This window comes from Hoplias malabaricus, chromosome 12, assembly GCF_029633855.1.
Source record: "Hoplias malabaricus isolate fHopMal1 chromosome 12, fHopMal1.hap1, whole genome shotgun sequence".
Classification (NCBI taxonomy): domain Eukaryota; kingdom Metazoa; phylum Chordata; class Actinopteri; order Characiformes; family Erythrinidae; genus Hoplias; species Hoplias malabaricus.
The window spans coordinates 18082491-18109804 of NC_089811.1; the positions used below are offsets into that span (position 1 = coordinate 18082491).

Genomic DNA, 27314 nt, shown 5'->3' on the forward strand with positions numbered 1-27314 from the left:
AGAAAAAAAAATATTGGAGAAGTGGCAACATGTAGTGTTCCTGGGTCTTGAGATTGTGGGTTTGAGACCTGCTTCAGTTGACGGTAAGAAGTGTGTTCTCCCCATGTCTGCATGTTTTTTTTTTGTGTGTGTGTAGCAGTTTCAGGGTCCACCATCTAAGCAGTTAAGTCCTGTTAGTATTATCAAAAATAGAATGTAATTAAATCATCTGATGTATTACATTTTTATAATCCAATTATTTTTATAATTTTAATTTGAGTGTTGATAGAACGTATTAGTATTAGACCATTAAAATAGTTTAGAGAAAAAATGAAATTTCAAAGCCAGACCATATGAGGGCAGTATGAACAAGCAACCGCTATTATTTACTTTGCCATGAAGAAGAAACACAGCTGCATACCATCTGTGTCTAATTCTTTTCTTTAAAACCGTGAAGACCGCGAATTTCACTTATAGGATCTGAAAATGGGCCAGAAAATGAGAGCAGATGACCAAGGCCATAACTACAGCAACTCTAATGCTTCTGACACACACAGTTTAAGCACGCAAAAAATCCGTGGCAGTGAGGAGTGTGTGAAGCATAGTATCTGTATGGTATCTGACTTTTTCTACCCCAACATGGGCGGCGTGGAGAGCCACATCTACCAGCTATCACAGTGTCTAGTAGAGAAAGGGCACAAGGTTGTCATAGCAACGCATGCTTACGGTGACCGGCGTGGAGTTCGCTATCTTACCAATGGCCTGAAAGTGTATTACCTACCACTACAGGTAAGCTATGTCATTAACCGAAGAAGCATTGCCTTACAGTCCCTGACAAAACAATTTCATTCCAAAATGGTAATTTTACAGGATATACAGGTGTATCTCAATAAAGTAGAATATCATCAAAAAATTAATTTATTTCAGTAATTCAATTTAAACAGTGAAACACATGTATAGATTAATTACAAGCAAAGTGATCTATTTCAAGTGTTTATTTCTTTTAATGATGATTATGGCTTAGAGCCCATGAAAACCCACAAGACATTATCTCAGAAAATTAGAATTTTATATAAGACCAATTAAAAAGAAGATTTCTAATACAGAAATGTTGTCCTACTGAAAATTATGTACTGTATATGCAGTCAATACTTGGTCGGGGGTCCTTTTGCATGAATTGCTGCATCACTGCAGCGTGGCATGGAGGTGATCAGGCTGTGGCACTGCTGAGGTACTATGGAAGCCTAGGTTGCTTTGATAGTGGCCTTCAGCTTGTCTGTGTTGTTGGGTCTGGTGTCTCTTAACAATACTCCACAGATTCTCTGTGGGATTTAGGTCAGGTGAGTTTGCTGGCCAATCAAGCACAGTGATACTGCAGTTATTATATCCAGGTATTAGTACTTTCGGTAGTGTGGACAGATGCCAAATCCTGCTGGAAAATGAAATCCACATCTCCAAAAAGCTTGTTAGCAGAGGGAAGCATGAAGTGCGCTGCACTGACTTTGGACTTGATATAACACAGTGGACCAACACCAGTAGGCGACTTGACTCCCCAAAGCATCACTGATTGTAGAAACTTCACACTAGACCTCAAGCAGCTTGGATTCTGTGTCTCTCCACTTTTCCTCCAGACTCTGGTTTCCAAATGAAATGTAAAATTTACTTTCATCTGAAAACTGGACGTTGGACCACTGAGCAACTGTCCAGTCCTTTTTTTTTTTTCCTTGGCCCAGGTAAGATGCTTCTGGCATTTTTTCTGGGTCATGAGTGGCTTGACACAAGGAATGTGACAGTTGTGAAAGGTGCTATATAAATTGTGAAATGGCCTTTTCTTTACAATCCTTTCAAGGCTGTGGTTATACCTGTTGCTTGAGCACCTTTTTCTACCACACCTTTTCCTTCCATTTAACTTCCCATTAATATGCTTGGATACAGCAGGAGGGTGTCAATGACTGCCTTCTGGACATCTGTCAAGTCAGCAGTCTTATGATTGTGTAGCATTTTGAACCGTACTAAGAGACCATTTTAAAGGCTTAGGAAAACTTTGCACTAGAACTGGGTGATATATTGATCAATATTAATATTTACCACAATATTTATATTTTGTCACACTGTGACAAAGGACATTATATATTTTCTTACCACATAAAAGTAATGATATCTTTGTATATATCAATATATGTTTTGTGTCATGAAAACATCCTTAGGGCATTACCACACAAGTGTTTAAAGAAGTAGAAAGAGTAATGATAGATTAAGAAGAGTTTAAAATAATAAATGAATAAATAAATAAACACTCCCAAGTGCTGAACTATGAACATATTGCACTTAATCCATTAGAAGGCTTAGAACAGTGGGGACGCTAGAACATTTTCAGTTTTGCACATTCATTCATTTACTGTCTGTAACTGCTTATCCAGTTCAGGGATGCAGTTCAGAGTGCAAGGTGGAAAAAGTTCTGCCCTTGAGTAAGTGTGTTTATTTAAGAGAAGCATCCTGATCTATGGCATCAGATCCAATAAAAAAAAAATTGCGAGCAGAGAAAATAATTGTGTGTGTGGAAAACCACATCAGGCAAACATCAAGGGAGGAAAATACACTTTGAGTGAAGAAAATCCCACCAGGTTTCTACTGCGCACAAGGGAAATTTTCTGCATTTGTATTCTGACATTGGGTCACCATACGGGACAAAATACACCCCAAAACACAGAGTGAACAGGAGACTATTTTATATATATATATATAAGCAAGCACCTGAATTAAACTCATTATTGTTTACATTCTCACGTTCATTCTGTTCGTTACCATAAAATCATCAGATTAGAAATGAAAGTTTATTGAGCTCTATTACCTAAAGATTTTCATCGTTATCAAGCAGAAATTTATCATGAAACAAATCAATATTGTTTTATCGCCCAGCACTACTTTGCAGATGTTTTGTGTTGATTGTTCTATTTTTCTGAGGTAATAAATTTTGGGTTTTCATTGACTGTATGCCATTATCATCAACATTAAAAGAAATGATGATTGAAATAGATCACCCTATTTGTAATGCATCTTTATAATGAGTTTTACTTTTTGAATTGAATTACAGAAAAAAATAAAGTTTTTGATGACATTCTAATTTATTGAGATGCACCTGTACAATGATACAATATTTAGGGTAACTTATCTGTAAACAAAAATCTGTTTAAATATTTAGATTTAAAGATTTGATCTAAGAATAACTTGTGTGGCTTGGATCAGATTTCTTTACAGTTTCATGCATTTATTTATTAATTCATTTTTTTTATAAGGACATCAAACACACACAAAAAAGGGATTATAGATTGGTCTTCTGTTTTTGAAGGTGATGTATAACCAGTCGACAGCTACTACCTGCTTCCACAGCCTGCCTTTGCTCAGGTGTGTGTTTGTACGTGAACGTATCACTGTGGTGCATGCCCACAGTTCCTTCTCGGCAATGGCCCATGATGCCTTGTTCCATGCCAAGACAATGGGCCTTAACACCGTCTTTACTGACCACTCTCTCTTCGGATTTGCTGACATCAGCTCTGTGCTGACCAACAAGCTGCTGACCGTATCTTTATGTGACACCAGCCACATTGTATGTGTGTCATACACCAGTAAAGAGAATACAGTGCTGAGAGCTGGCCTGAAACCTGACATCGTCTCTGTCATCCCTAATGCTGTTGACCCCACTGACTTCACCCCAGACCCAAGTCACCGTGATGACAGCAAGATCACCATTATTGTAGTTAGTCGATTGGTCTACAGGAAAGGTAGGAATAAATATGGTGTCATATTACCTAAAAGAAATGGTTGGGAATGGGCCAGAATAAAACTATTATAGTTGGTTTACTCTATTTTTAAGAGTATCAATCAAAGTAGCTGTCTTAAATCTGTAGCTGGGCTCTCTGTCTCCATGATAATGACTCATAAATCTCACAGTCCTATTATATATGTATTATTAAAAGTGTCAAGTCTGTTTTGAAGTAAATTCTGTTTGTAATATTTTAATATATACGGTTTAAAATATCCAATAACAGCAGTGAGTTTCTTATTTGGACTCTTCCATTCAAGCTTAAATGGTGCAGGAATAATATTCTGTTGCCCAACTGCTGCACCAATAAATATATCCTATATTCCATACCAGTAAGTTCTCTAAACTGATTTAAATGTTATATTGGTTATAGGTTTTTAGTCAGATTAATTATGATATGGTATGTAATGTTTGTGCCTTCACTTTATTTATTCATTAACACATTATCTGTCACAGCTGAAGTACAGTTGTTGCAGACAAATGGGGTTTTTACTAGGGCTTTCAAACGATTTCAAACAATTGCCTAATCACACTATTTGCTATTATTATCCGTGGTTAATTTTATTTTTCTTTCCTAAGACTGAAGCATATAATAATGTTTATTTAAGCAACGGTTCCACACATTCCTTTTGGCTGTTTTCATCAAACTCTGAATCCATGTTAGGGTTTTTGGACCTTTTGATTCTCCAGTGAACCAGTCTTCTGGGGGGTCCAGAGCCTACCTGGAATCATTGGGCGCAAGGCGGGAATACACCCTGGAGGGGACGCCAGTCCTTCACAGGGCCATAGTGATACATGATTAATTATAAAAGTCTTTTAATTATAAAAGTTCTCTCAGTTCATGTTAAAAGTTATTATTTTGAAATATGGCTCCAGAAATGTCAGGCAGTTTTGATCAAGCACAGTGGAGGACAATTGAAAAAAATTCATCTCAACTAAAGTTGAGCACTCACAGAAACCACACAGACATTTACCTGTTGGTTTATTTCTTTGTGTTTTTTCATTTTTTTTTTCTTTTTTTATACAAATCAGAATGTGTATTAAGGGTCCACTGTGCCATAACTCTTTACTCTGTTCAAAGTAAGGTACACAAACAGAAACTGAACCGGTTTCCTGTTGGTTGAATATCATGCGATACTGGCATTCCTAGAAAGTCTCTCAGCTTCACATGGTAGGGTCAAAACTAACTATGGTATGGTTAAATGTAATATAAAAGAAACAGCATAAAAACAACCAAATGGAATTATATTCATATTAGTGATGTAATCATTGTAAAGAGCACTGGGCGATATGGCCAAAAATGTTATCTCTATGTTGATTGATCTCAATAATAAATTAACAAACACTGAACTGTAAACATATAACACACCCATTAAAAAGCTTAGAACAGTGGGGAAGCTAGTACGTATTCGTATTCGGTTAAGAGAAGCTGTCTGATCTATGACTTCGGGTCTAAATAAAAATTCGCAAGCGGAGAAAATAATTTTGAATGAGGACAGCCATGTCAGACAACAAACAGTACTTGCAAACAGGAAAACATTACATTCTCACGTTCATGTTCATTTACTATAATAGTTGGTGCAGTTGGTTGTGCTAACCGAGAATAAAAATTAAGCATTATTGGAGCTAGCTCTATTACCCGAAGCTTATCATTGTTATCGAGCAGAAATTGTATCAAAAAAGGATATCATTTTATCACCCAGCACTAATTGTAAACATTTATAATGACTTGTAAAAATGTGTGATTATTCAGTTAAAATGCTGTTCTTTGTAGTTTTGGGAAGGGAGACAAAACAAGAGGAAAAAATATTCTTTTTACTACAATTAAAATTGTTCTGTGTAGTTTTTATGAATATTATTTGTTTTTCTTCCAGAGAGAGCTTTAGCATTAAACATGACAAAGCTTGGACACAGCTGTGTTAATGCAGTCACCTAACACTACTGCAGCAGAGCTTATGGCTTAAACAATAAAAGAGATCCATATTACAGCTTAACAACCATTTAAGAGAAAAACAGATGGACTAAGCAAAGTAGGCTCACAGGATCAGCAGCTGTTTGTGTGAGTTAGTGTTTGTGTTTGAGAGAGAGCTAGAGAGAATATAGAGGAGTAGGAAGTGGTAAGAGAGAGTTAGTTATGAAGTTTAATACATATTTCGGCATAAATCAAAGGCAAACTACCTTATGAACTCCAGTAGCAACTTTGTGATTTAAAAAAAAAAGACTTGAATAAATAAATACATTTAAAAATCTAATACATTACTAGGCTCTGTAAAGAGAGTGAATTACAAGAGGAAACTGGCCAAAAAAATTTGCGTTTCCAGATTAGTCTCACATGTTAATGTGTCAGTGTTTACATAATTTTTTTTTACTGACTATCCTGGGCAGTATTAATTATTTTGGCTTTAAGAAAAATGTTCACATCTGAGCATAGAAAAAACAAAACAAAAAAAAACTTTCATCTAATTAATACGACATTGTAAAGGTATGCAACAGGCATTTAATGATGTAATTTTTATTTGCCAAAAATAAAAAATTAACACCATCCATAAATATCCCCATTTCAATCTATGAAAATCTTTCATAGCATCAAGACTAAAAATAGCACAAAGATAATCAGTATTTCTAGTACTGAAATAATTTGTGTAAGAGTTGTCTGACATTATCTAAGGCAAATCTGCCTTTAAGGAACCCCATTTGATCATGACCTATTAATTTAATATGTAGTATTTCAAACTTTTAGAAATCGTTTTGCAAAAATCTTAATGTCAGCATTAAGGACCTATAAAGTCCAAAGTGTCATTGATGGTGTTCTACAAAAATGAGATCAAGGCTCCCCTCTGAACCCTATAAAATTAATCATCTATAAGTGAATTGAATTTAATTATAATGGCCCAGCCAAAACAGGCATTTAATTATATACTTTGGATTTGCCAAAAAAAGGCATTTTCCCCCTTTCGTACAATACAAGTACTTTATTGATGTGGTGTGCTTTGATTGTTGTGTGTGATTGATTTACTTGCTGGACTGGTGGTTTTCAGGAATTGATCTTCTAGGTGGAATTATCTCAGAAATCTGTACAAAACATCATGACGTTTGCTTCCTAATTGGTGGAGAAGGACCTAAGCGAATTGTTCTTGAGGAAGTTAGAGAGAAGTATCAGCTCCATGACAGGTAAGAACACGTGGGTTTCTTTCATTGGTGTGTGTGTGTAGTGTGCTTTGAAATGTACCCCTTCCCATTTTCTTCAAATTTTGCATGTGTAGTATTAGCATAGTTACCAAAATGCTGTTTTTAAATGATAAATTCAATTGTTGAAGAGAAAATACTGTACAGGCCTCTCTGGCCCTATGTGAAAAGCCATAGCCTCTTTAGCTATTAAATTAACCACTTACAGAGACACAGAAGTACTGCTTGAGTATTTAAACACTGTCTACTGTCTTAGACACACCTACCTCGTTGTTTCACCTTTTAGATATGCAGAGGACCACCACAGAGCAGGTATGATTTTTCTGGTAGATCATTCTCCTCTGCATGTCCTCATGGTAAAATGTGAGTGAGAAAGAGGACTGTGGCTTGTAACGTTAGAACTACAGTGTGTTCCTGTATGGTTGGGAGAGCTGATAAAATGGATGTGTGGATACAAGTTAGGTTTTCCTAATTTAATGATTGCTCAGTGTATATTTGCCTAAAGTGCATCAGCATGTCGCTTTGAATTCAAGATGCTTTCGAAAGCATGGATTCACCCGGAGAACAAGCTGCAGATGTAAAATATAGGCCATCGACATCTAAGGTTTGTTAGTATTTTCAACAGAGATCTAGGCCTTACACCTGACGAAGAACTGGGAACTGAATAACCGGTCTGTCCTAGCTCCCAGTCCTCAAGCACATGTCGGTCTGGACACTTGACACTACAGTACATGATTCAGATTATCATGTCTCTCGGTTTCTGGTACAGTATCCTCATTTTCTTGGTAATGAATGTAGCCACCTTGCTGGGAGTTGAAAAAATTGACTGTCTAGCCACACTAGGATAACTTCTTGGTTAATCCGTTATTTACCGTGTTCTTAGATGATGTTTGATACACATGTAAATAATACCAAGTTCTGATTTTTAAGTTTAAAATGCAATGCAGTATGTGCTTGCAAACTGAGACCATGTCAACCCTACGAGATTTGGTTCTCTGAATATTTGATGTGCTTGAAGATGCTTGAAGAATCGATACTTTGTGAAAAACCTCCTTTTCTTTAAATAAATTTTACTGCGTTTGCAACAGATGCAAGTTTGCAACTTTTAAACCATTTTTCTGTATTGCTCCTATAACTGTTAACACTCTACATGTTGTCTGCATAGTTTGGGCCTTTGGTGGATGGTCTTTTTTTTATACTCACCTGCTTAAAGTGAAATGAGTGAATTATATGTTACACCACTTAAAAATATTGCTATTTGCAAATGTACAGTACATTTGTCAGTGAAATAAAATTTCTTAATTGACTAAAATTAAATCATAGATCTCAATGAATGAAATATTCTAGTTGGAAATCTTTAATTATTACATAGTGGAATGCGTTGAGAAAAACATAGCATAAAAATTATCAATGTAAATTATTATTCCATGGAGGTCTGGATTTGGAATCATACTCAAAACTGGAAAATCAAATTACAGACTGATCCAACTTAAGTGGAAATTCCTCAAGACAAGTTAAAATGAGGCTCAGTAGTTTGTGTGGCCTCCACGTGCCTGTATGTCCCAGGGCATGCTCCTGATGAGGCGGCAGATGTTCTCCTGAGGGATCTCCTCCCAGACCAGGATTAAAGCATCAGTCAACTCATGGACAGTCTGTGGTGCAACATGGCGTTGGTGGATGGAACAAGAAATGATGTCCCAGATGTGCTTGACTGGATTCAGGTCTGGAAAGTTGGCAGTCCAGTCCATAGCATCAATGCCTTCATCATGCAGAAACTGCTGACACACTTCAGCCACATGAGGCCAAGCATTAGAAGGAACCCAGGGCCCACTGCACCAGCATATGGTCTTACAGTGGGTCTGAGGTTCTCATCCCGGTATCTAATGGCAGTCAGGGTACCTATTGCTAGCACATGGAGGACTGTGTGGCCCTCCAAAAAAATGCCTCCCCACACCATTACTGACCCACTGCCAAACCAGTCATACTGGAGGATGTTGAAGGCAGCAGAATGTTCTCCACGACGTCTCCAGACTCTGTCACGCCTGTCATGTGCTCAGTGTGAACCTGCTCTCATCTGTGAAGAGCACAGGGCACCAATGGCAAATCTGCACGGTGTTGGGCTGTAAGCACAAGCCCCACTTGTGGACATCGGGCCCTTATGCCACCCTCATGGAGTCTGTTACTGACAATTTGTGCAGAAACATGGATATTAGTGGAGGTCATTTTGCAGGGCTCTGGCCCTGCTCCTCCTGTTTCTCCTTAAACAAAGGAGGAGGTAGTGGTTCTACTGCTGGGTTGCTGCCCTCCTATGGCCCCCTCCATGTCTCCTGGTGTACTGGCCTGACTCCTGGTGTGTCCTCCATGCCCTGGACACTGTGCTGACAGACACAGCAAACCTTCTTGCCAAAGCTTACATTGATGTGCCATCCTGGATGAGCTGCACTATCTAAAACTTCTGTGGGTTGTAGACAAAATGTAAAAGTGACCAAAACAACAGCCAGAAAAATGAGAACTGAGAAATGGTCTGTGGTCAGCACTTGCAGAACCACTCCTTTATAGGGATTGTCTTGCTAATTGCCTCTCATTTCTACATGTTGTCTGTTCCATTTGCACAACAGCAGGTGAAATTGATCAGTGTGGCATCCTAGCTGGACAGGTTGATTTCACAGAAGTGTGATTGACTTGGAGTTTCATTGTGTTGTTCAAGTGTTTCCTTTATTTTTTGAAGCAATTTTTTATTGTTTTATTGTTTATAGGGTGCGTCTTTTGGGTGCTCTGGATCACAAGGATGTAAGAGATGTCCTTGTGCAGGGTCACATTTTCCTCAACACTTCACTCACTGAAGCTTTCTGCATGGCCATAGTAGAGGGAGCCAGCTGTGGTCTGCAGGTCTGATTATGCTTGTGTATATGAGATTGTGTAGTAGTGTTACATACCAGTACATGTAAAATTTACCTAGAGTATTTGGTAGCACAAAACTGTTTAACTAGCACACACTGTGTAATTCTGTGTTACATAGACTTGTGTGTGTGTGTGTGTGTGTAGGTGGTGAGCACCCGTGTTGGAGGCATACCTGAGGTTCTTCCTGATGAGTTAGTGACTCTCTGTGAGCCTACAGTTGGCTCCCTCTGTGCTGGCTTAGAACTTGCCATTGCCAGGCAGCGCTTGGGCAACCTATTACCTCCAGCATCCATCCACCGCCAGGTCCGAAATCTTTACACTTGGAGAAATGTAGCTGAACGTACAGAGAAGGTTTGTGAGCTTAACTATTATTTCCTTTTTGTAATCCAAACATATTTGAATATATTCAACTTTACACTTGGAATATCTAACTGCTTGTTATATTAGCAAATGCTATTTTATTCTGTACTAATAAACCTATCTCAAAGTAGCATTTATTAAAGCAGCTCCTAAAATACTAATTTCTTTTTTTTTTCTTGTCTCAGCTTATTTATTTGGGGCTAGGACCTAGAATTCTGTAAACATGTTTGTGACAAGTCCTGTTGTATAAAGTGCTCTGTCAATAAAATTTAACCAAATTGAACAATCTAACACTAAAAAGTGTGGCTCAAAATATGAATGTGAAGCCAATATTTTTCAATATTTTATTCTATGGAAATATTTTATTTATCAGTATTCTGTTTTTGTTGAAAGCCACAATCTAATTTGAATAATTATTTCTTCTTTTTGGCTATCTTGTTTGTGTTTTCATGGTAGGTGTATGACCAGGCATGTAGACAGTCTGTCTTGTCTTTGCCTGTTCGACTGCGGAGGCTACATACACACTGTGGTGCTGTTGCTGGCTCCATTTTCTCTTTTGTTGCAGTCATCAACTTTCTCTTCTTGCGGCTTCTACAGTGGCTCCAACCAGATCATCTGATTGACATTGCAATAAATGCATCTGGCCCGCACAGTTGTTGGAAAGGAGTGAAGAAAAATAAAAACTCAAATGCTGCTTAGCTTATAAACAACTGAGCAGATAACAAAACATTGTAATATACTGTTGAGATGAGGTTTTCTTTATTTTTCCCCCTTATTAATTAAACTAAATGGGAAAACGTCTAGAGATTTCACTGTATTTTTAACTACATTTTACATCTCAGTGAGTGACAGAACATGATACTTGTTAATGATGTGGCAGGCCAACACACTTATTAAATCAACCAGATTAGAGCTGAAATAAGCAGGGCCAAGCTCAAACACAAACTTTTAGAGAACAGACAGACAACAAAAATGAGAATTGGATAACTATGGAAGCATATCAGTACCCAAATTAAGATGATTAATTTACCTCAAACAGTGCAGGAGTTGCATTCTGGTGCCTTAATGCACTCCTTAAGGTGGAACAGAAAAAAAAACGTTACTATTAGAAGTTGGTTTCTTTTTTGATAATACTGTTTGTGCTAAAAATCCCAAAAAACACTAAAAATGGCAGTTCTTGCCTCAGGAGAGTTTCTTTGGATAAGAATGACATCGTGTAACTTAAACCTTATGGGCACACCTGAAATAAATGAATTGGTGACACAAATTTGTGGATGATATGAAAAATATAGTGCCAATTCCCCTCCCGGTCCAGATCATCGCTCAAAACACCAGGGTCTCCATTACAGATAAAAACCAAATCTAAATTAGGACATTTAAGTTTCATAAACAGAGTATACAGACAAGGGTAGCATGGTGGCACAGCAGGTAGGGTTGCAGTCACACAGCTACAGGGACCAGGAGGTTGTGGGTTCAAGTCCCACTCCAGGTGACCGTCTGTGAGGAGTTTGATGTGTTCACCCATGTCTGTGTGGGTTTTGTCCGGGTGCTCTGGTCTCCTCCCACTGTCCAAAAACAGGTGGGGTGTGTGTGTCTGTGTCGCCCTGTGAAGGACTGTGCCCCCTCCAGGATGTGTTCCTGTTTTGCACACACTGATTCCGGGTAGGCTCTGCGACCCTGAATTGGATAAGCAGTTATAGACAATGAATGAAACCATCCAAGAGGTTCAACTGATGCTAAGAATGTGTAGAAGTTAGAGATGATTCTCTAATTGAGAGCTCCAAGGGACACCATATGGAGTGCTGAGTACAATCTCAGATATATATGTGTATGATTTTTATATATATATAGTATATGTATGTATATGTAAACAAAAGGCCTAAACCTGTAAAAATACCACTCTTCTGGGAGAGGTGGTGTATTGGCAAGGAATCTGAAAGGTTGAGTTTACTATGTATGCCATTAAGAGTCATAAAACACCTGATTTGTAGCTACAATATAAAACACCAAATCTATGGAAAATGCATACAACATGTCATAAATATCCCCATTCCAATGTATGAAGAAAGAAGAAAAAGAAATCAAGACTAAAAATAGCATTAAGACTATTAGTATTTCTAGTACTGAAATAATTTGCTTATGAGTTGTCTGACATTAAGGCAATTCTGCCTTTAAGGAACCATAGATGACAGATCAAAAGGTTAATCTGAGTAAATGTAACCTTTTAAAGGAAAAATATGTTGATTTAAATTTTCACAGTGTCAACAAATCCCAAAAAAGTTGGGACAGTAGCAATAAGTGGCTGGAAAAAGGAAATTGAGCATATAACGAACAGCTGGAAGACCAATTAACACTAATTAGGTCAACTGACAACATGATTGGGCATAAAAAGAGCTTCTCAGAGTGTCAGTCTCTCTCTGAAGCCAAGATGGTAAGAGGATCACCAATTCCACCGTTGTTGCACAGAAAGATAGTGCAGCAATGCCAGAATGGTGTTACCCAGCGTAAAATAGCAAAGACTTTTAAGCTATCATCATCAACCGTGCATAAGATCATCAAAAAATTCAGAGAATCTGGAACAATTGCTGTGCGTGAGGGTCAAGGCCGTAAAACTCTACTGGATGCTCGTGATCTCCAGGCCCTTAAACGTCACTGCACCTCAAACAGGAATGCCACTGTCAAGGAAATAACAGAATGGGCTCAGGAATACTTCCAGAAAGCATTGTCAGTGAACACAATCCACCGTGCCATCCGCTGTTGCCAGTTGAAACTGTACAGTGCAAAGAGGAAGGCCAGGGGTCTTGTAAAATGGAAGACTGTTCTGTGGTCAGATGCGTCACGATTTGAAGTTCTTTATGGAATGCTGGGATGCCATGTCATCCAGACCAGAGAGGACAAAGATAATCCAAGCTGTTATCAACGCTCCGTTCAGAAGCCTGCATTACTGATAGTATGGGGTTGCATGAGTGCTTATGGCATGGGCAAGACCCTGCATTTTTCAACAAGATAATGCCAGACTACATTCTGCAGCAATCTCAACATCATGGCTAGGTAGGAGAAGGATCCGGGTACTGAAATGGCCAGCTTGCAATCCAGATCTTTCACCTATAGAGAACATTTGGCACATCATAAAGAGGAAGGTGCGACAAAGAAGGCCCAAGACGATTGAAAAGATAGAGGCCTGTATTAGACATGAATGGGAGAGCATTGCTATTTCTAAACTTGAGAAACTGTCTCCTCTGTCCCCAGACGTTTGAGTGTTGTAAGAAGAAGGGGGGATGTCACACAGTGGTAAAAAATGGCCTTGTCCCAACTTTTTTGGGATTTGTTAACGCCATGAAATTTTGAAACAACATATTTTTCCCTTAAAATTATACATTCTATCAGTTTAAACTTTTGATCTGTAATTTGTGTTCTATTCTGAATAAAATATTAGATGTTGGCACCTCCACATCATTGGATTCAGTTTTTATTCACAATTTGTTTAGTGTCCCAACTTTTTTGGAATCCGGTTTGTATAATAGAAATATTTATTGATGTGGTGTGTGATTGATTTATTTGCTGGATTGGTGGTTTTCAGGAATTGATCTTTTAGGTGGAATTATCTCAGAACTCAGTACAAAACATTATTATGATGTTTGTGTTGGTGGAGAAGGACATAAGCAAGAATAAGAAAGAGAGAATTATCCGTTCCAATACATGTAAGAGTAAGTGTGTGTCTCGTTCATTGGTGTGTATGCACTGTGCTGTGAAATGTATATGGTGGGGGTGCAGAAAATGCACCTGATTTGGTTAAAAGACTCCTGCAGTCGTCGTACAGAGAGACTGAAAATTTTCTTATAGATTTCAGGTTAAAAAAAAAAATGCAGAAAGAGCATGTACAAAACATCAGCCCTCAGTCAATTTAAGGACCCCACAGGACCATCACAGATCACAGAGCAGCTATAATTTGAGTAATTTTTTTTTTGGTACAATTTTCAATTAAATATAGGGTTCCAACTATTTGTATCCTTACATTTTGCACAGCACCCCAACTTTTCTGTAAATTGGGTTTGTAATTCACCTGCATTAAACATATGCAGACAGCATGATTTTATTTTTTTTTAATATAAATGTTATGCATCTATTTTTGTGTTGAACATGTGGATGTTTTATGTCTGATATTTTGTTAGATGTCATCAGTTTGTTAGATGTATCCAGTAACTGGATACAGTGTGCTATCTTGACAAATGCTCCCTCAAAACCGGTAATAATCTCAGTGGTTCTCCTTGTTAACTCAAGTTTAAATAACAGTTGAATAAATTTGAACAACACTGTAGCCTAAACAACACTGATAGTGCTGACATTTTTCCTTTCAAGGCTAAACACAGGAGCTTTATTCACATATTGTTATCAGTTTGTCTGTGTGCTTTCATAAACATGTTCTTCACACATTTGTGTAAACCAGGAACATTCCAATTCCTGCATAGTCTGAGTGTTGCTATAGCTTTTATGCAAATTGAGATTTATAGAAATGTAAATTAACAAAGGCTTCACAGTATATTTAAATTTACTGTTTTTACCTGTGTCTAGTAATGTCAGTCAAGTAATTTTATAGAACCTATGTGTGCGCCAAACACAAGTCTAGAAATGTGTTGTTAGTTGAGGCAGTTATTTGCATGGATCATTTTGAGATGTCTTAATTTTTTTATTTTTTCATTTAGTAAATGTAACCTCTCTAAGCCACTATGCTGAGTCCTTTTTTTTAACTCAAAATCATTGTTTTGTAATAAACTTGTAGTCCTTTAGTTGTATTTAAATTGTTACATCAGCATAAATGGACTCATGAAACTATTGCCTTAATTTTTAAGCTTTCAAAATTCTTGAAAATATATGTCCATTTACCACTCAGTTAATACATTTTCAGACTTGTTTACTGAGATTGAAAAACATTCACAAGCAGCAAAGAAACTTGCATATTCCATATATAATCCTTAATATAAACATTGTACAATCCTTAACATTTTGTTAAACTTTATTGCATAAAATTAAAAGAAACATAAATGTACTGCTGAATAAAAATAATAAAAACATTAGATTAAAAAATATGTCCAAAACTGAAGACCATTATCATTTAGGCTACAGTAAAGTGCACCACAGGGAATGGTCATCAGCTCCTTGCATTTCTCCAAAATCAATGATAATAAAAATAAATAAAACAGCATAAACCATGTTAATAAATAAAAATGCCTTTCCAAACTAGTTATATCCAGTGCATTCTTGGTCACCATATTGAGTTAGCTTATTAGAATCTAGTTTGCTGACTAAAATGCTTCGATAAAGTAGATTTATCCAGGCACTGTCCGTGTCCACACATTGAGATAGCTCACTAGCATTTGGTTAGCTAGCTGGTTAACCTAGCTTGGAAGCAGGATTTATCAAACTAGGGTTATCCAGAGAACAGCATATTCATACAGCTTCTTTCAGTATGTTTATGCATATGAGCAGCAAGAAGTACATTTTACATCATAAATATGCGCTCAGCCAAAAGTCACATATGACCAAAAGTACCCTAACCATTTGGAAAGCAAATCAGATAGCCAGCCATGGCATTCACACCATTATATTTTTATAAATATACTCTTACAAAGGTGTTTCTCATGTAGAACTTAGATTCTGAGAAAATTTACTGGTATGGTTTGGGGTGGTATTGAGTTTTTAAGGTTATTTATTTTATTCCAAAATCAAATTTAAATGGTTCTAATTTTGCAGCGTGCCTCACTTCTGCCAAATCTATTCTGAAACAAATTCTCAAAATTTGCTGAAATCAAGAAGAATTAAGTAGATTTTGACAAGCTTGTTTAGTTGTTTGACAATGCAAACTACATTCAATAAATAAAAATACTACTTTAACTGATTTTTGTTTGTGTGAATTTTTAATGAACAGTTATAAGTTATTTTGCTTTGAGTCCAAGCCAGTGCAATATATATTCTCTAAAGATAAAAATATTGAGTAACAGCATAAAATGTTTTGCGTGCATTTTTATAAAATTTAATCCGTTCTTGCTGTGTTGTCCTTTTAAAAAAGTGGCCTTCAGAGATTGTATGTCCCATTGTTATGCAGAGGATCTTCATTCCTGGCTGGGTGTGGGGAGGTAGATATTTGTGTGTGTGTGGCTTAAGCCTCTGCATGATAAGTGATGGGTGGCACAGTTTTGCTAAGGGGTGTGTCTTTTTGTGAAAGACATATATAATGTGAAGGCCCACTTTCCTGCTTACTTGCATCACAGATTTTCCTTCAGAATACAAGTTAAAAGAAAGCTTTTCTGCAATCTAGAGGATGAACAGAATTCCAACTGACGTGTTTGTAAGGAGTCAAATATGGCAGCAAGACTTCCAGCTATATGGAGGACAGATATATAACTCACTTATGGCTGGTGAGTTCTTTTTTACTCAACATATCAACTTTTGTTTTTTGATCGGGGAAGGTGGGTTACATTTTAGGGTTTATCCACATCAACACTATAGGTGACAATTAACTATTTAGTTGATTCCAGAACCAGCACAAGATTCAGTGTATCACACCAAAATATGGGCAAATAAGCAGTAAGTGTATTCTGTTCACAAAAAAAATTCTTTTAAACTGGTTTACAACTGTGATCCAATTAGTGTTGGTCAGTGATATCTGCCTAATTTATAATTGATATATTCTGTTGTATTTTTAAGTTCAAGGCCCTGGGTATGAAGTGTGTATGTGTGTGTTCCAGGTACCTGGACAGACAGAACTCCACTACATGATGCTGCTTTGCAGGGCCGTCTACTCCCTCTGAAAAGACTCCTCTCTCAGGTACATAAGAGATAAATATATCATTTATAAAATAATTTAAAATTTATATCTGAACCCTATATTTAACCCTTTATATTCTGAAAATGTGCAAGGAAAAAAAATCAATAACCCACATTTCAAGGTTATCACTATGAAGTGCTTTCAGACAATGAATACAACATGTCCTGGTGGTATTTTAGTCATATTTTGTAAGCCTGAATAGTTGTAAAACGGTTCTGTTTGCTTGCACAGGGACTGCATGTTAATGTGGTCACACTGAATGGTTTCACTCCATTACATGAGGCATGTCTGGGTGGTCATCTTGCATGTGCCAAACTTCTGTTGGAACATGGAGCTGACGTATGTTCTGACTGCTTTTGTATTTTCTCATTCTTACTCAGTGTAACTTCAGTATACATTTTTAATTATACTTTATCTGCATCTGTGTTAATCTGTTATGTATGCGTATATAACTAAATATTTATTAAGTTACTGTTATGCAATTTTTTTATTTCCCTTTTTAATTGAAAGGTAATTATCAACAGTAATCAAGGTATTGCTGAAATGTCTTGTCAAGTACATTTCCTGTTAAGTTGGGAAACTTCCTAAAAATGCAAGAAAAACAGAAATCTGTCATATTTAACAGAGATAATAAGAAAGAAATATTTTTTTCATAATATTACTAGATGGTGAAAGACTTTTCAGTTATTCAACTGATTCTTTATCAAAGTTTTGTAAAATTGGTAAACCAAGAACCATCCTTGCTTGCATAGACTATGCACACAGAGTTCGTTTTTATTTTGGACAAAGCAAAAAAGATAAAATTTTAAGTCCAAATACGATTTTGTCTAAACACTATAAAATCCTGGTAAGATGCTGGAAGATGAAGAAAAAACTCCTTTCAGGGATGTACCCTCTGACCTAGATGTGCGCCTTCCACCACCAAAAAAAATCCTCTCGCGCACATCAAAGAATATCAGAAGTTTAAGTTTAGATACAGCACTGTGCATTTTACTCTCACTCACTTAACTGCCCCCACTAAAAACTCATTGGCTGACCGACAGACACTGTGCAGAGAACAGGCCAACCAGAAACCTCCATGTTTTGCATGTCCTTCATGAATATGCACACGACAGGAGCGTGTTACCACAAGGTAGGCTACCACAGCAAGTACGGCTTCTCCCTTCTTTCCCACACACGATCGGGGGAAAAAAGTCTGTGTCGCCATGACCGCGCGTTCTAGATTCCGTGAGATTTTATCTGGCTTGCAGACATCAGGAAGCCGCATATAATATGGGGGAAGACTCCTGGAACTCCGGGAAACTTGGGATGTCTGAATTCACTGAGTAGCAGAATTAACAAACTAACACTGTACACACTGGATTCACTACATTCTTCAACAACATGGGGAGTTCCAGGAACTCACTCAAGATCTAAAGTTGTATAATTAACTGTTCTGAAGGTATATCCATAGGTCAGTGGGAGAATTTGAGTCTGATTCATTGTGTTGCTCCTCACATTTAAAAGCATATTATACTCTTTAACCATAATCTTTTTAAAGATTTTAATGTCAGTGTGTTGCTTCTTCTAAAAGCTTTTGTGCTTACAAACAAGTCTAGCCGACTGGTTTGCTGATGTCCAGATGTCAACCTGAATTCAACACAAAATATAGAACAGGTTCTAACTGAAACACAGTATGTGTCAAAGACACCGTTAATCTATGTGTGTTTGTTTTCAAAATGTCCCCACTCACCTTTATTTCAGGACAGTATGGTAAAAGTGAGTTACACACTTACACCAGCAACATTGTCACTGTTCAAAGAAAAACATTTTTTAACTTTCAATGAAGTCAATGTCAAAAGATTTTGGCGCATTTCTAATGGCCCATATATCCAACAAGTTCTACACGATATGATGGACAAAATCTGTGTTCAAGTGATGTAGTGAACAAAACATTAAGAACTGGAGATACATGTGGTACAAGAGGTACAGGTGTTCCATTAAATAAAATTTGAAAACTTAGAATTTTTATTGCGTTTTGAGAAAGTGTCCCAACTTTTATATTTAAGGATTTGTATATTCTGAACTTACACACCCTCTCTCTCTTTGTTGCTAAGTATTTATTTGCAATCATACATTTTATGTGTTAATCCATTCTATATTATGCTATATATGTGCTAATCTATCTATATTAATATCCCCTGCTCAGGTAAACACTGTGACTATTGATGGAGTCACACCTATTTTCAATGCATGTTGTAGTGGAAACCCTGCACTCCTAAAGTTCCTTCTGATGTACATCTCAGCCCACCACCCAGCTCACTTGCTCAACTCACCTATCCATGAAGCAGCAAGTAGAAGTGTGTTTGATCATTTAAACATTTTTGGAGTGTGTTTTGCTTTTGCTTTTTTTTTTTACTCCATACTGATACTGACAAGAGTTTTGTCACTGTCACACAACTCCAGGGTCCTGGGGTTGTGGGTTTGACCCCTGCTTTGGGTGACTGTTTGTGTGGGTTTTTTCGGGTGCTCCGGTTTCCTCCCACGATCCAAAAACAAACGTTTGTAGGTAGATTGGCTACTCAGAATGTCCATACGTGTGAGTGTGTGTTGCCCTGTGAAGAACTGGAGCCAGGGTGTGTAGTTTGCTTCAAGTATATCAAAGCATCATCCTTGGGATAAAATGATGGTTTTACCTTAATTATGACTTGAAAGCTTTTTTTTTCCCCAAACAACTGTTTAAAGCACATTCAAAGTATTTTGCTCCAAAGCTCATTCAGACTGCTGAATTGTAAGAGTGGATGAGTGATCGTAACGTACTGTTGACATGGGGTGGGGCATTATTTGCAAATAATACTGACAAAAATATTGTAAAATATGTATATATATATATTTGTTTTCCTATGATAAATCGAGCATTGTCAGAATAATCAGGGGTATTTTTTATATATAATTTATATTTTCAGTGGTAGATGGATAAATATTGCATTAAATATGTTTAGGCATCAAAATATATTTTGTGTTCAATCACAAATGACCATCTTCATTTCAGATCACACAGAATGTGTAGAGCTGCTGCTGTCTCATGGAGTGAATGCTGATATGGAAATGGCTGGCATTGGTACACCACTCTACTGTGCGTGTGAAACAAGGAGCACACAGTGTGTGCAGAGACTTCTCATCTTAGGTCAGTACAAAGAAATAATCACTGATGCAAACATAAATTAAAATCCACAGTGCAACACACTGCAGCTTTCCCTCTAATTGGATTATGGATTATTCTGAAAAAGATTAACAAAAAAGATCTCTTTTAACTTGCAAAATGCTCAAGTGTCTTCTGCTCTTATTTTAATGTTAATATGATAGTGTTTGCTCCACACTGCCTATATTCATGCCCGCTTGGAACAAAACAATTCACATATTCTTTGGTCAAGGTTCAGTCAGATTTCTGATAATTATAAATTGTATAATTCTATAATACAGAAACTAATTCTGTGCCATTAACTTTTTTTTTGCAACAAAATAAACCCCCAGTATGATATATCATAGGATTTAAAATTGTTATTAAAAGCCCAGTCATTAACCACTGAATTTGATGGAATGACTACGTCTAGCACCCAGTGATTCTAGAAATGTTTTTGACTCACAGCAACACTGAACTGGATGTAGCTGTTAAAGAAAATTAAAGAATTTCTGGAAACCACTTTACCTAAACAGTGAAATCTAAGAGGATAATAATGAAACAGAAAAGTTAGATTCCTTTCAAAATATCATTATATCCCATGACTTTAGTTTCTCTGATCCACATTATCTGTATTGATACCAATTCTCATGTCACTGTTCTCCATGTAAGCGATTAGAAGAAAGGTGTGTGCTAATTTGCATTTGAAAGTGCACTGGATGTTCTAAGTGTATGTACTTGGAAACAACTGGATGGGAAGTAAATCAAAGCACCCAAAGCTTTTACCAGATAGTCTACATATTTGGGGCAAATCTGTGCCTCATTTTGCATTTAAAACTGTCAAGTGTTGTGTGGGCAGAATTGGGTCAACTGTCATAAGCCAGGTTTGACTTTGGTTAATGCATGTGCTTTTTAGAACACACATGAGCCAGATGTCCTGAGCTGGGCCTGACTTGGGTTATGGCGTGTATTGTTTTGGGTCAAATGTCAAGAGACAGAATTGACTTGGTTTATGCCATTTGTTGTGTGGGCCTGATGTGGACCACATAATATAAGCAAGGTTTTGATTTGGGTTATGGCACATTTTGTGTGGGCAAGATAAAATATTGAATTTGCCCAGATTGGGTCCAAACATAAGGTGGACCTATGGCAGAGTTGATGAGGCAACATCATTCAAAGAGAACTGCATATATGGGCCATATTTGACTATGACTACCAAATGACTATTTGGGATTGCCTGTCCCACTATTTAAATTTCCAGGTACCACTATTTAAATTTCCAGGTACCACTATTTAAAAAGAAGTCAAACGTAGAGGACCATGTCCATTGCATGTATTTCATGTGGAACATAATGTTATGATTGTGCGTTAAATAGATCCATACAAACCTAGGAGAGTTTCTCTCTTTCTTCTTCAAAAGCAGCACAATAATTTCTAATTCCTCTTTTGTGAATATTTGATTAATTTGGTGCCCATTAAAAATCCTGGCCTATTTTTGTCAGGAGCGAGGGGTGGATTAAGGGAGGCGGACGCATTCGCTAAAACACGGGATATTTAATATAAACAAAACAATGATACTTAAACAGAACACAAACAAACAAGGAGCCAAACAAGCTAAATAAAACAAAGGAAACTGGACAGGGAAAACAGGACAGACGGACGAAAAACGACACGACGAAAAAGGAGAAGAAACGGGGAAACTCTAGAGACAGACGGACAGACTAAATACCGTGACCAACAAAACACAGGATAAAGGGGAAATGTACGACAAACGGATGAGAGACAAGAGGGCTTAAATACTCACACAAACGAGACACACCTGGACAGATAACGAGGACGGGTAACACATGACACGGACGAGGAGGCGGAACAAAGGCGGAGACTCGAACATAAACAAAACAGAGCCATGTGCAAATAAAGCACATGGCAGGGACAACAGACTGACAGGACGAAGGCGTGACAATTTTTATGAAATGCCATCTGCCATCTGAGCTTAGTCTAATGCATGTAATATAATGGAACTAAATTGATGCTTGAACATCCTGTAATATATTAGCTGTTTTGTTTGTTTGTTTGTTTAGGTGCTGATGTACACCATGGGTGTGGCCTTGATACACCACTACACATGGCTGCCCGAGTGGGTGGGGTCAAGGAAGTAGCACTGTTGCTAGAGCATGGGGCTGATGGGAAATGTAAGAATTCAGAAGGGAAAATACCTCTTCACTTGACTACAGATAAGAACATCAAGCATTTGCTGATGACAACAGGCAAGACAACACACACCCACGCACCTTTTGCAGTAGTGTTAGTATAGATAAAATTGTATACATATTCTAATTTTTTGTACCTCCGTATGTTTTAGGCCTGTGCTCCCTGTCACATTTGAGCAGACTCTGCATTCGTCGTACTTTGGGCCATAGAAGACTGAATAGAACAAAAATGCTCTATTTACCAAATATCTTGCACAATTATGTTCTTTATAAGTAACACGCACACACACACACACACACACACACACACATATATATATATATATATTAAACCTTTGATTGTGAATTCAAGGTTTTGCCCACTTTGTTATACATTGCTTAAAAACACTATGCAGATGTTGTACATGAGCATATGGTCATCTTTGTGCATTGCCAAGCATCGCCCTCTATGGCTGCCAGTACTGGGCTGTGGACCAGTAGACCAGTACATTTTGTTCCAGGCTCCCTATTAATAAAAATAATTTCAGAAAAGTGAATGAGAACATGTCAATAAATATTTACCAAAATAAGATGAAAATGTATGTTTTATGAAGAAGTTTTATTTTTATGTAATGCAATATGATAAGATAAAAACAGAGTATGTTATAAAATGCCTTTTTCATATTACTGTTTGAAATTCTTAATTTTCATTAAAACTATAGCATAGCGTTCGTTCTAATTTATTCTTATGTTCAAATGTTGTTTGAACAGGTGATGTATTGCATAATCGTAGCTACAGCTAATCTTAGCTACAGTAGCAATGCTCCACATCATCTCATTAAATATCTTTTTGAACTGTTGCCCAAACTTGGGGAACAACAAATCACAGCACATCAAGAGAATGTACGTTCCATGCTTCACATATTTAAAATGTGAAGTTCTGGTTCTGTATATAAAAACATACCAATTACTGAGAGTCTGTCCACCCAAGGAAGACCAATTTTGAAATATAACACACATTGATGTGAAACTCAAAGCCCGATGATACACACAATCCAGCATATGAAGACAACAAACAGAAGCATTCATGTACAACACATCTCCATATTCAACAGGCAAAAATGTATTCTCTACCAACATTTTTTAAGCATAAATAAGCAAGCGTTATTTCTGTAATAAAATCCCTAAATAAAAAAGCTAAATAAAAATATTTTAAAAATGTAGTTAGTTTTCACATGAGGCAGGACTGACTAGTTCCTAAAGATCTGAGATCTCTGCTCAGCTCATATCTCTGTAGCAGATCTGATAAATACGCTGGCCCTACCCCATTAAGACATCTATAGACCAGTAATAACATCTTAAAGTTTATTCTGTAACAGACTGGTATCCAGTGTAATAATTTGAGAATAGGGGTGATGTGATCTCTTCTTTTGCTCCGAGTGAGAACTCTGGCAGCTGCATTTTGAATTAGCTGAAGCTGTTTAATGGTCTATTTTGGAATTCCAATTAAGAGACCATTACAATAACCAATCCTGAGATTTGTGATATATATCTCATTTGAGTTGCTTGTATTCTAGTACTTCATCAGTGGACACAGCAACATGTCTGCTGGATGTGTTTGGTTGTGGACTATTCCGAGTCCAGCAGTGATGCTGAGGGGTTTAAAACTCCAACACCTAAGTCATACCTGCTATGGGGGTGTCCTGATAATTGAAGACCAGGGTGAAAGTGAGCAATCTTTGCAGAGCAAGGGGTTAGCATATGACCTTTCCTGATATAGAAGCCACACTTTAGGATAGTTTTGTAGTGTTTTTAAATGTGATCCTTGGTGTTCTGGTGTCTCAGTGGAGCTGAAGGGGTAGTGGATGAGTGGGAGAATTTCTGGTCTGCAGACAGGTGAAGGTGGGGTTTGGTTTGCAGAGAGAGCAGAGTACAGGACTCACTCTGGAGTTTCACCCTGGAAATGGCCACTGACCCCAATAGGCGAGTCTTCCAGTGCGCCCAGACTTGAGTGAGCGTTTAAGATTAGCAAATTGTAGTTTTAGCAATTTAGCATTAGTGTAAATAGCAGACATTAAAATTCATGCTAAGTTAAGCCGTATCTACGCTTCGTCTCCCCACATTCACCCACCTACTCTCCGTTATTCCACCCATCCCCCACCTCCCGTCATACAGCCAGTGACTGTTACTCCTCCAGCCTGTCGTCACGTCTTCAATATGTAACCATTTAAAACTTTATTTCATTTTATTACTGTTACCATTGTATTTCTTTTTTATGTTTAGTAATGCTATATGTATTTTTTTTTTACTAATTTGAGAGTTCTGTAAACATATATCAGTGCAAAAAGTTTGACTTTTGGGGTGGGCTGGAATCCATTAATTGCTTTTCCATAATTTTAAATGGGGAAAATTAACTTGAGAAATGAAGTTTTCCACTTACGAACCGGGTCACGGAACAGATGAGGTTCCACTGTATTCAGTAAAACACATTGCTTTTCAATATTCTTTATTTATGCTGAGATATTCCATATTTCCATGTTGAAAATTTGAATTGTGGCTATCGTTATGATATATTTTTTTATGTGCTTAGGAAGTGCTGCCATGGACATACCATTCAAGTGTCATGATAATTGGACCTTGTTAAGGTTATCAAACAGCTGCTGAAATCTAATTGGCTGATGGCAGTCATGTTTCTGTGAATATGACTTCATCATAGAATCTGGTTCAGGATATTACCCACTACATGCATACCTGTTGTCATGTCAATCGAACAATCCTGAGAAACGTAACAATTTTTTTGTTGTTATAGCGCCCCCTAGGCCTGCAGTTGCACAACCAAGTAATTATATCTTACAACCCTTATAGGGATAAAGCATGTGAAGTATTGTAACGTTTGGGAAAGCGTTTGTAAGTTATAGATGTATTTCTCTGATTTTTGGAATGCGAGCTCCACCCCTGTAATTGAGTCAGAAGCCAAGCAGTGATGAAATTCCATCCTAAGTTCAGGTTCTTAGGATTCTGCTGGTACCACATATCCATATTGGGTACATTTCCAGGGACTAATTTGCGCTCAAATATGTGTGTGATTTTGCACATTATGCAAATTAGCTCAAAATCTAAGTGGGTGGAACTTATGGGTTCTTGAGCTTTTTTTTGTAGCAGCTGGGAGTTTTAGTTACACTAACTTGTTTTGAGGACTGAAAGAAAAACTACCGTATTAGTTCAGAGAGATAACCAATCAAATTATAGTGGGGGTGGGGAAAATAGGCTGAACAAAAATTTGAAAGACAAATATATATATATATATATATATATATATATATATATATATATATATATATATATATATATATATATATATATATAACACTCTCCAGTGCAGGATTGTGGTTGTGCAGCTGAGAAAATTGGAGCATACTTTCACAAAAGGTAAGAATTTAAGTTTAATTGCATTATTTGTTTATGTCCCTTTGGTAACATTTTAGGGACAAATATAACTTTACTAGCATGATTTGGTGGAGAACCAAGGAATGAAGCTGAAAGTTAACTATAGCAAAATTAGCTAATTGTAATGACAGTGTAATATCACAAAATGTTGCCTGGTAGCTATGTTAGCTACATGTTTACATGCAACACCATTGCTAGGCATCCTTATATATTTGGGATTGAGTTATTTGAGATTAACTGAGTATTGTGGACCAGAGCAAACCCAGTTAGTTAACTTAGCTCATTAGCCCATATCATACTACACGGTGTGGGGGGTGGGTGCTGCTTTTGGGGCAGGAGTGCTGCCTATTAGAGGGATGCATAGAGAGAAATGTGAGAGAAATGTTGTTTGTTGTTGGAAGGCAGCTACTGCTCTGAGGACAGAAGGTAGGGGGATGCAGCTACTGCTCTGAGGACAGAAGTAATGTAGCTATTGTATGTGTAGTACTTCTCTAAGGGCAGGTGGAATGTACTGTTGTACTGCTGTACAGGCAGGAAAAATGTACTTATAACAAAAGTTGACATTCTCCCATATAGGTATTAACATTTTGGGGGCCATTAATTGCTTTTCAAGAGGGGTAGTATTTTATTAAGTCAAGTAATTATGTGTATATATATATACTGTATATGTTAGGCTGAATTACATTATATTGATACATTTGGGGTTTAAAAATGTACTTGAAAACTGGCAATAAGATTTTGAACTCTATTGAGAGAAATGGTTTGTTTCAAGGTAATTTAATATATAAAATGTATTAGGCTTCATGTTTAAATGTCACCATGATGGCCACGCTGTGAACGAGTGCTCTAGGAAACCTACGAAATTGAAAACTAAACCCCATTAAAATGATGCATAGTTATTTCAAGAAGTGAATAAGAAAGGGGGTAAGCGAAATACACCTGAAACGCCACATTGAAGAGGCAATTTAAAGAAGGGTTAAAGCTCAGAAAACAACGCTAGCTTTTTGGCTAATGCTAAAATAATCGGTGCTTATTACGAGCTGACACACTGAAAGACTGCTAAGGCTATTCGTGATATGATCCCAGTAACCATTTGTTGAAATATGGCTGAATTGGACACGGTATTATAGGAAATAAGAGGCTTTCGCCTAGAAAATAAAGCGCAAAAATCCTCAAGATGAATGCCAGACTAGTCGAAGCTGAGGGGAGGATTGAGAAAGCAGGGGAGAGGATTCAGAATACCGAGGACGCCATGATGGAAATATTGCTAATAAAGTTACAGTTAAAGGTGGAGGAGAAATTAATGGACTTAGAAAGCCGTACGAGAAGAGAGAACATACGAATTTACGGTGTACCAGAGACAACAGAGCGAAACTTTCAAACAATGAGTGATTTTGTTGAGAAGTTACTGCTGGAAGGCCTGGAGTTGACCCAAGAGAAGCT

The 27314-nt window shown here is 37.2% G+C and overlaps 2 protein-coding genes across 2 annotated transcripts; both read left to right on the top strand.

Annotated features, from left to right (window-relative positions):
* The first annotated feature begins 360 nt into the window (after positions 1–360).
* On the top strand, positions 361–11253 carry piga (phosphatidylinositol glycan anchor biosynthesis, class A). Its single transcript, XM_066686724.1, has 6 exons — positions 361–768; positions 3329–3761; positions 6841–6973; positions 9745–9877; positions 10034–10240; positions 10706–11253. Exons 1-6 carry the CDS (start codon positions 466–468, stop codon positions 10946–10948), a joined length of 1452 nt encoding a protein of 483 aa, XP_066542821.1. The 5' UTR covers positions 361–465; the 3' UTR covers positions 10949–11253.
* Positions 11254–16568: 5315 nt separating this feature from the next.
* On the top strand, positions 16569–22974 carry asb11 (ankyrin repeat and SOCS box containing 11). Its single transcript, XM_066641358.1, has 7 exons — positions 16569–16665; positions 16996–17075; positions 17307–17414; positions 19264–19414; positions 20107–20241; positions 22317–22502; positions 22598–22974. The coding sequence occupies exons 1-7, from the start codon at positions 16569–16571 to the stop codon at positions 22720–22722; spliced, it is 882 nt and encodes a 293-aa protein (XP_066497455.1). The 3' UTR covers positions 22723–22974.
* The last annotated feature ends 4340 nt before the right edge of the window (positions 22975–27314 follow it).

What these genes read in the sequence shown, in the direction of transcription:
- piga (XM_066686724.1), top strand. Translation starts at nt 466, where the DNA reads ATGGGCCAGAAAATGAGAGCAGATGACCAAGGCCATAACTACAGCAAC. An exon ending in TCGATTGGTCTACAGGAAAG is followed by an intron (nt 3,762 to 6,840) that starts GTAGGAATAAAT and finishes GGTGGTTTTCAG; the next exon opens with GAATTGATCTTCTAGGTGGA. An exon ending in GAGCCAGCTGTGGTCTGCAG is followed by an intron (nt 9,878 to 10,033) that starts GTCTGATTATGC and finishes GTGTGTGTGTAG; the next exon opens with GTGGTGAGCACCCGTGTTGG.
- asb11 (XM_066641358.1), top strand. Translation starts at nt 16,569, where the DNA reads ATGAACAGAATTCCAACTGACGTGTTTGTAAGGAGTCAAATATGGCAG. An exon ending in ATATAACTCACTTATGGCTG is followed by an intron (nt 16,666 to 16,995) that starts GTGAGTTCTTTT and finishes TGTGTGTTCCAG; the next exon opens with GTACCTGGACAGACAGAACT. An exon ending in CCATGAAGCAGCAAGTAGAA is followed by an intron (nt 19,415 to 20,106) that starts GTGTGTTTGATC and finishes TCTTCATTTCAG; the next exon opens with ATCACACAGAATGTGTAGAG.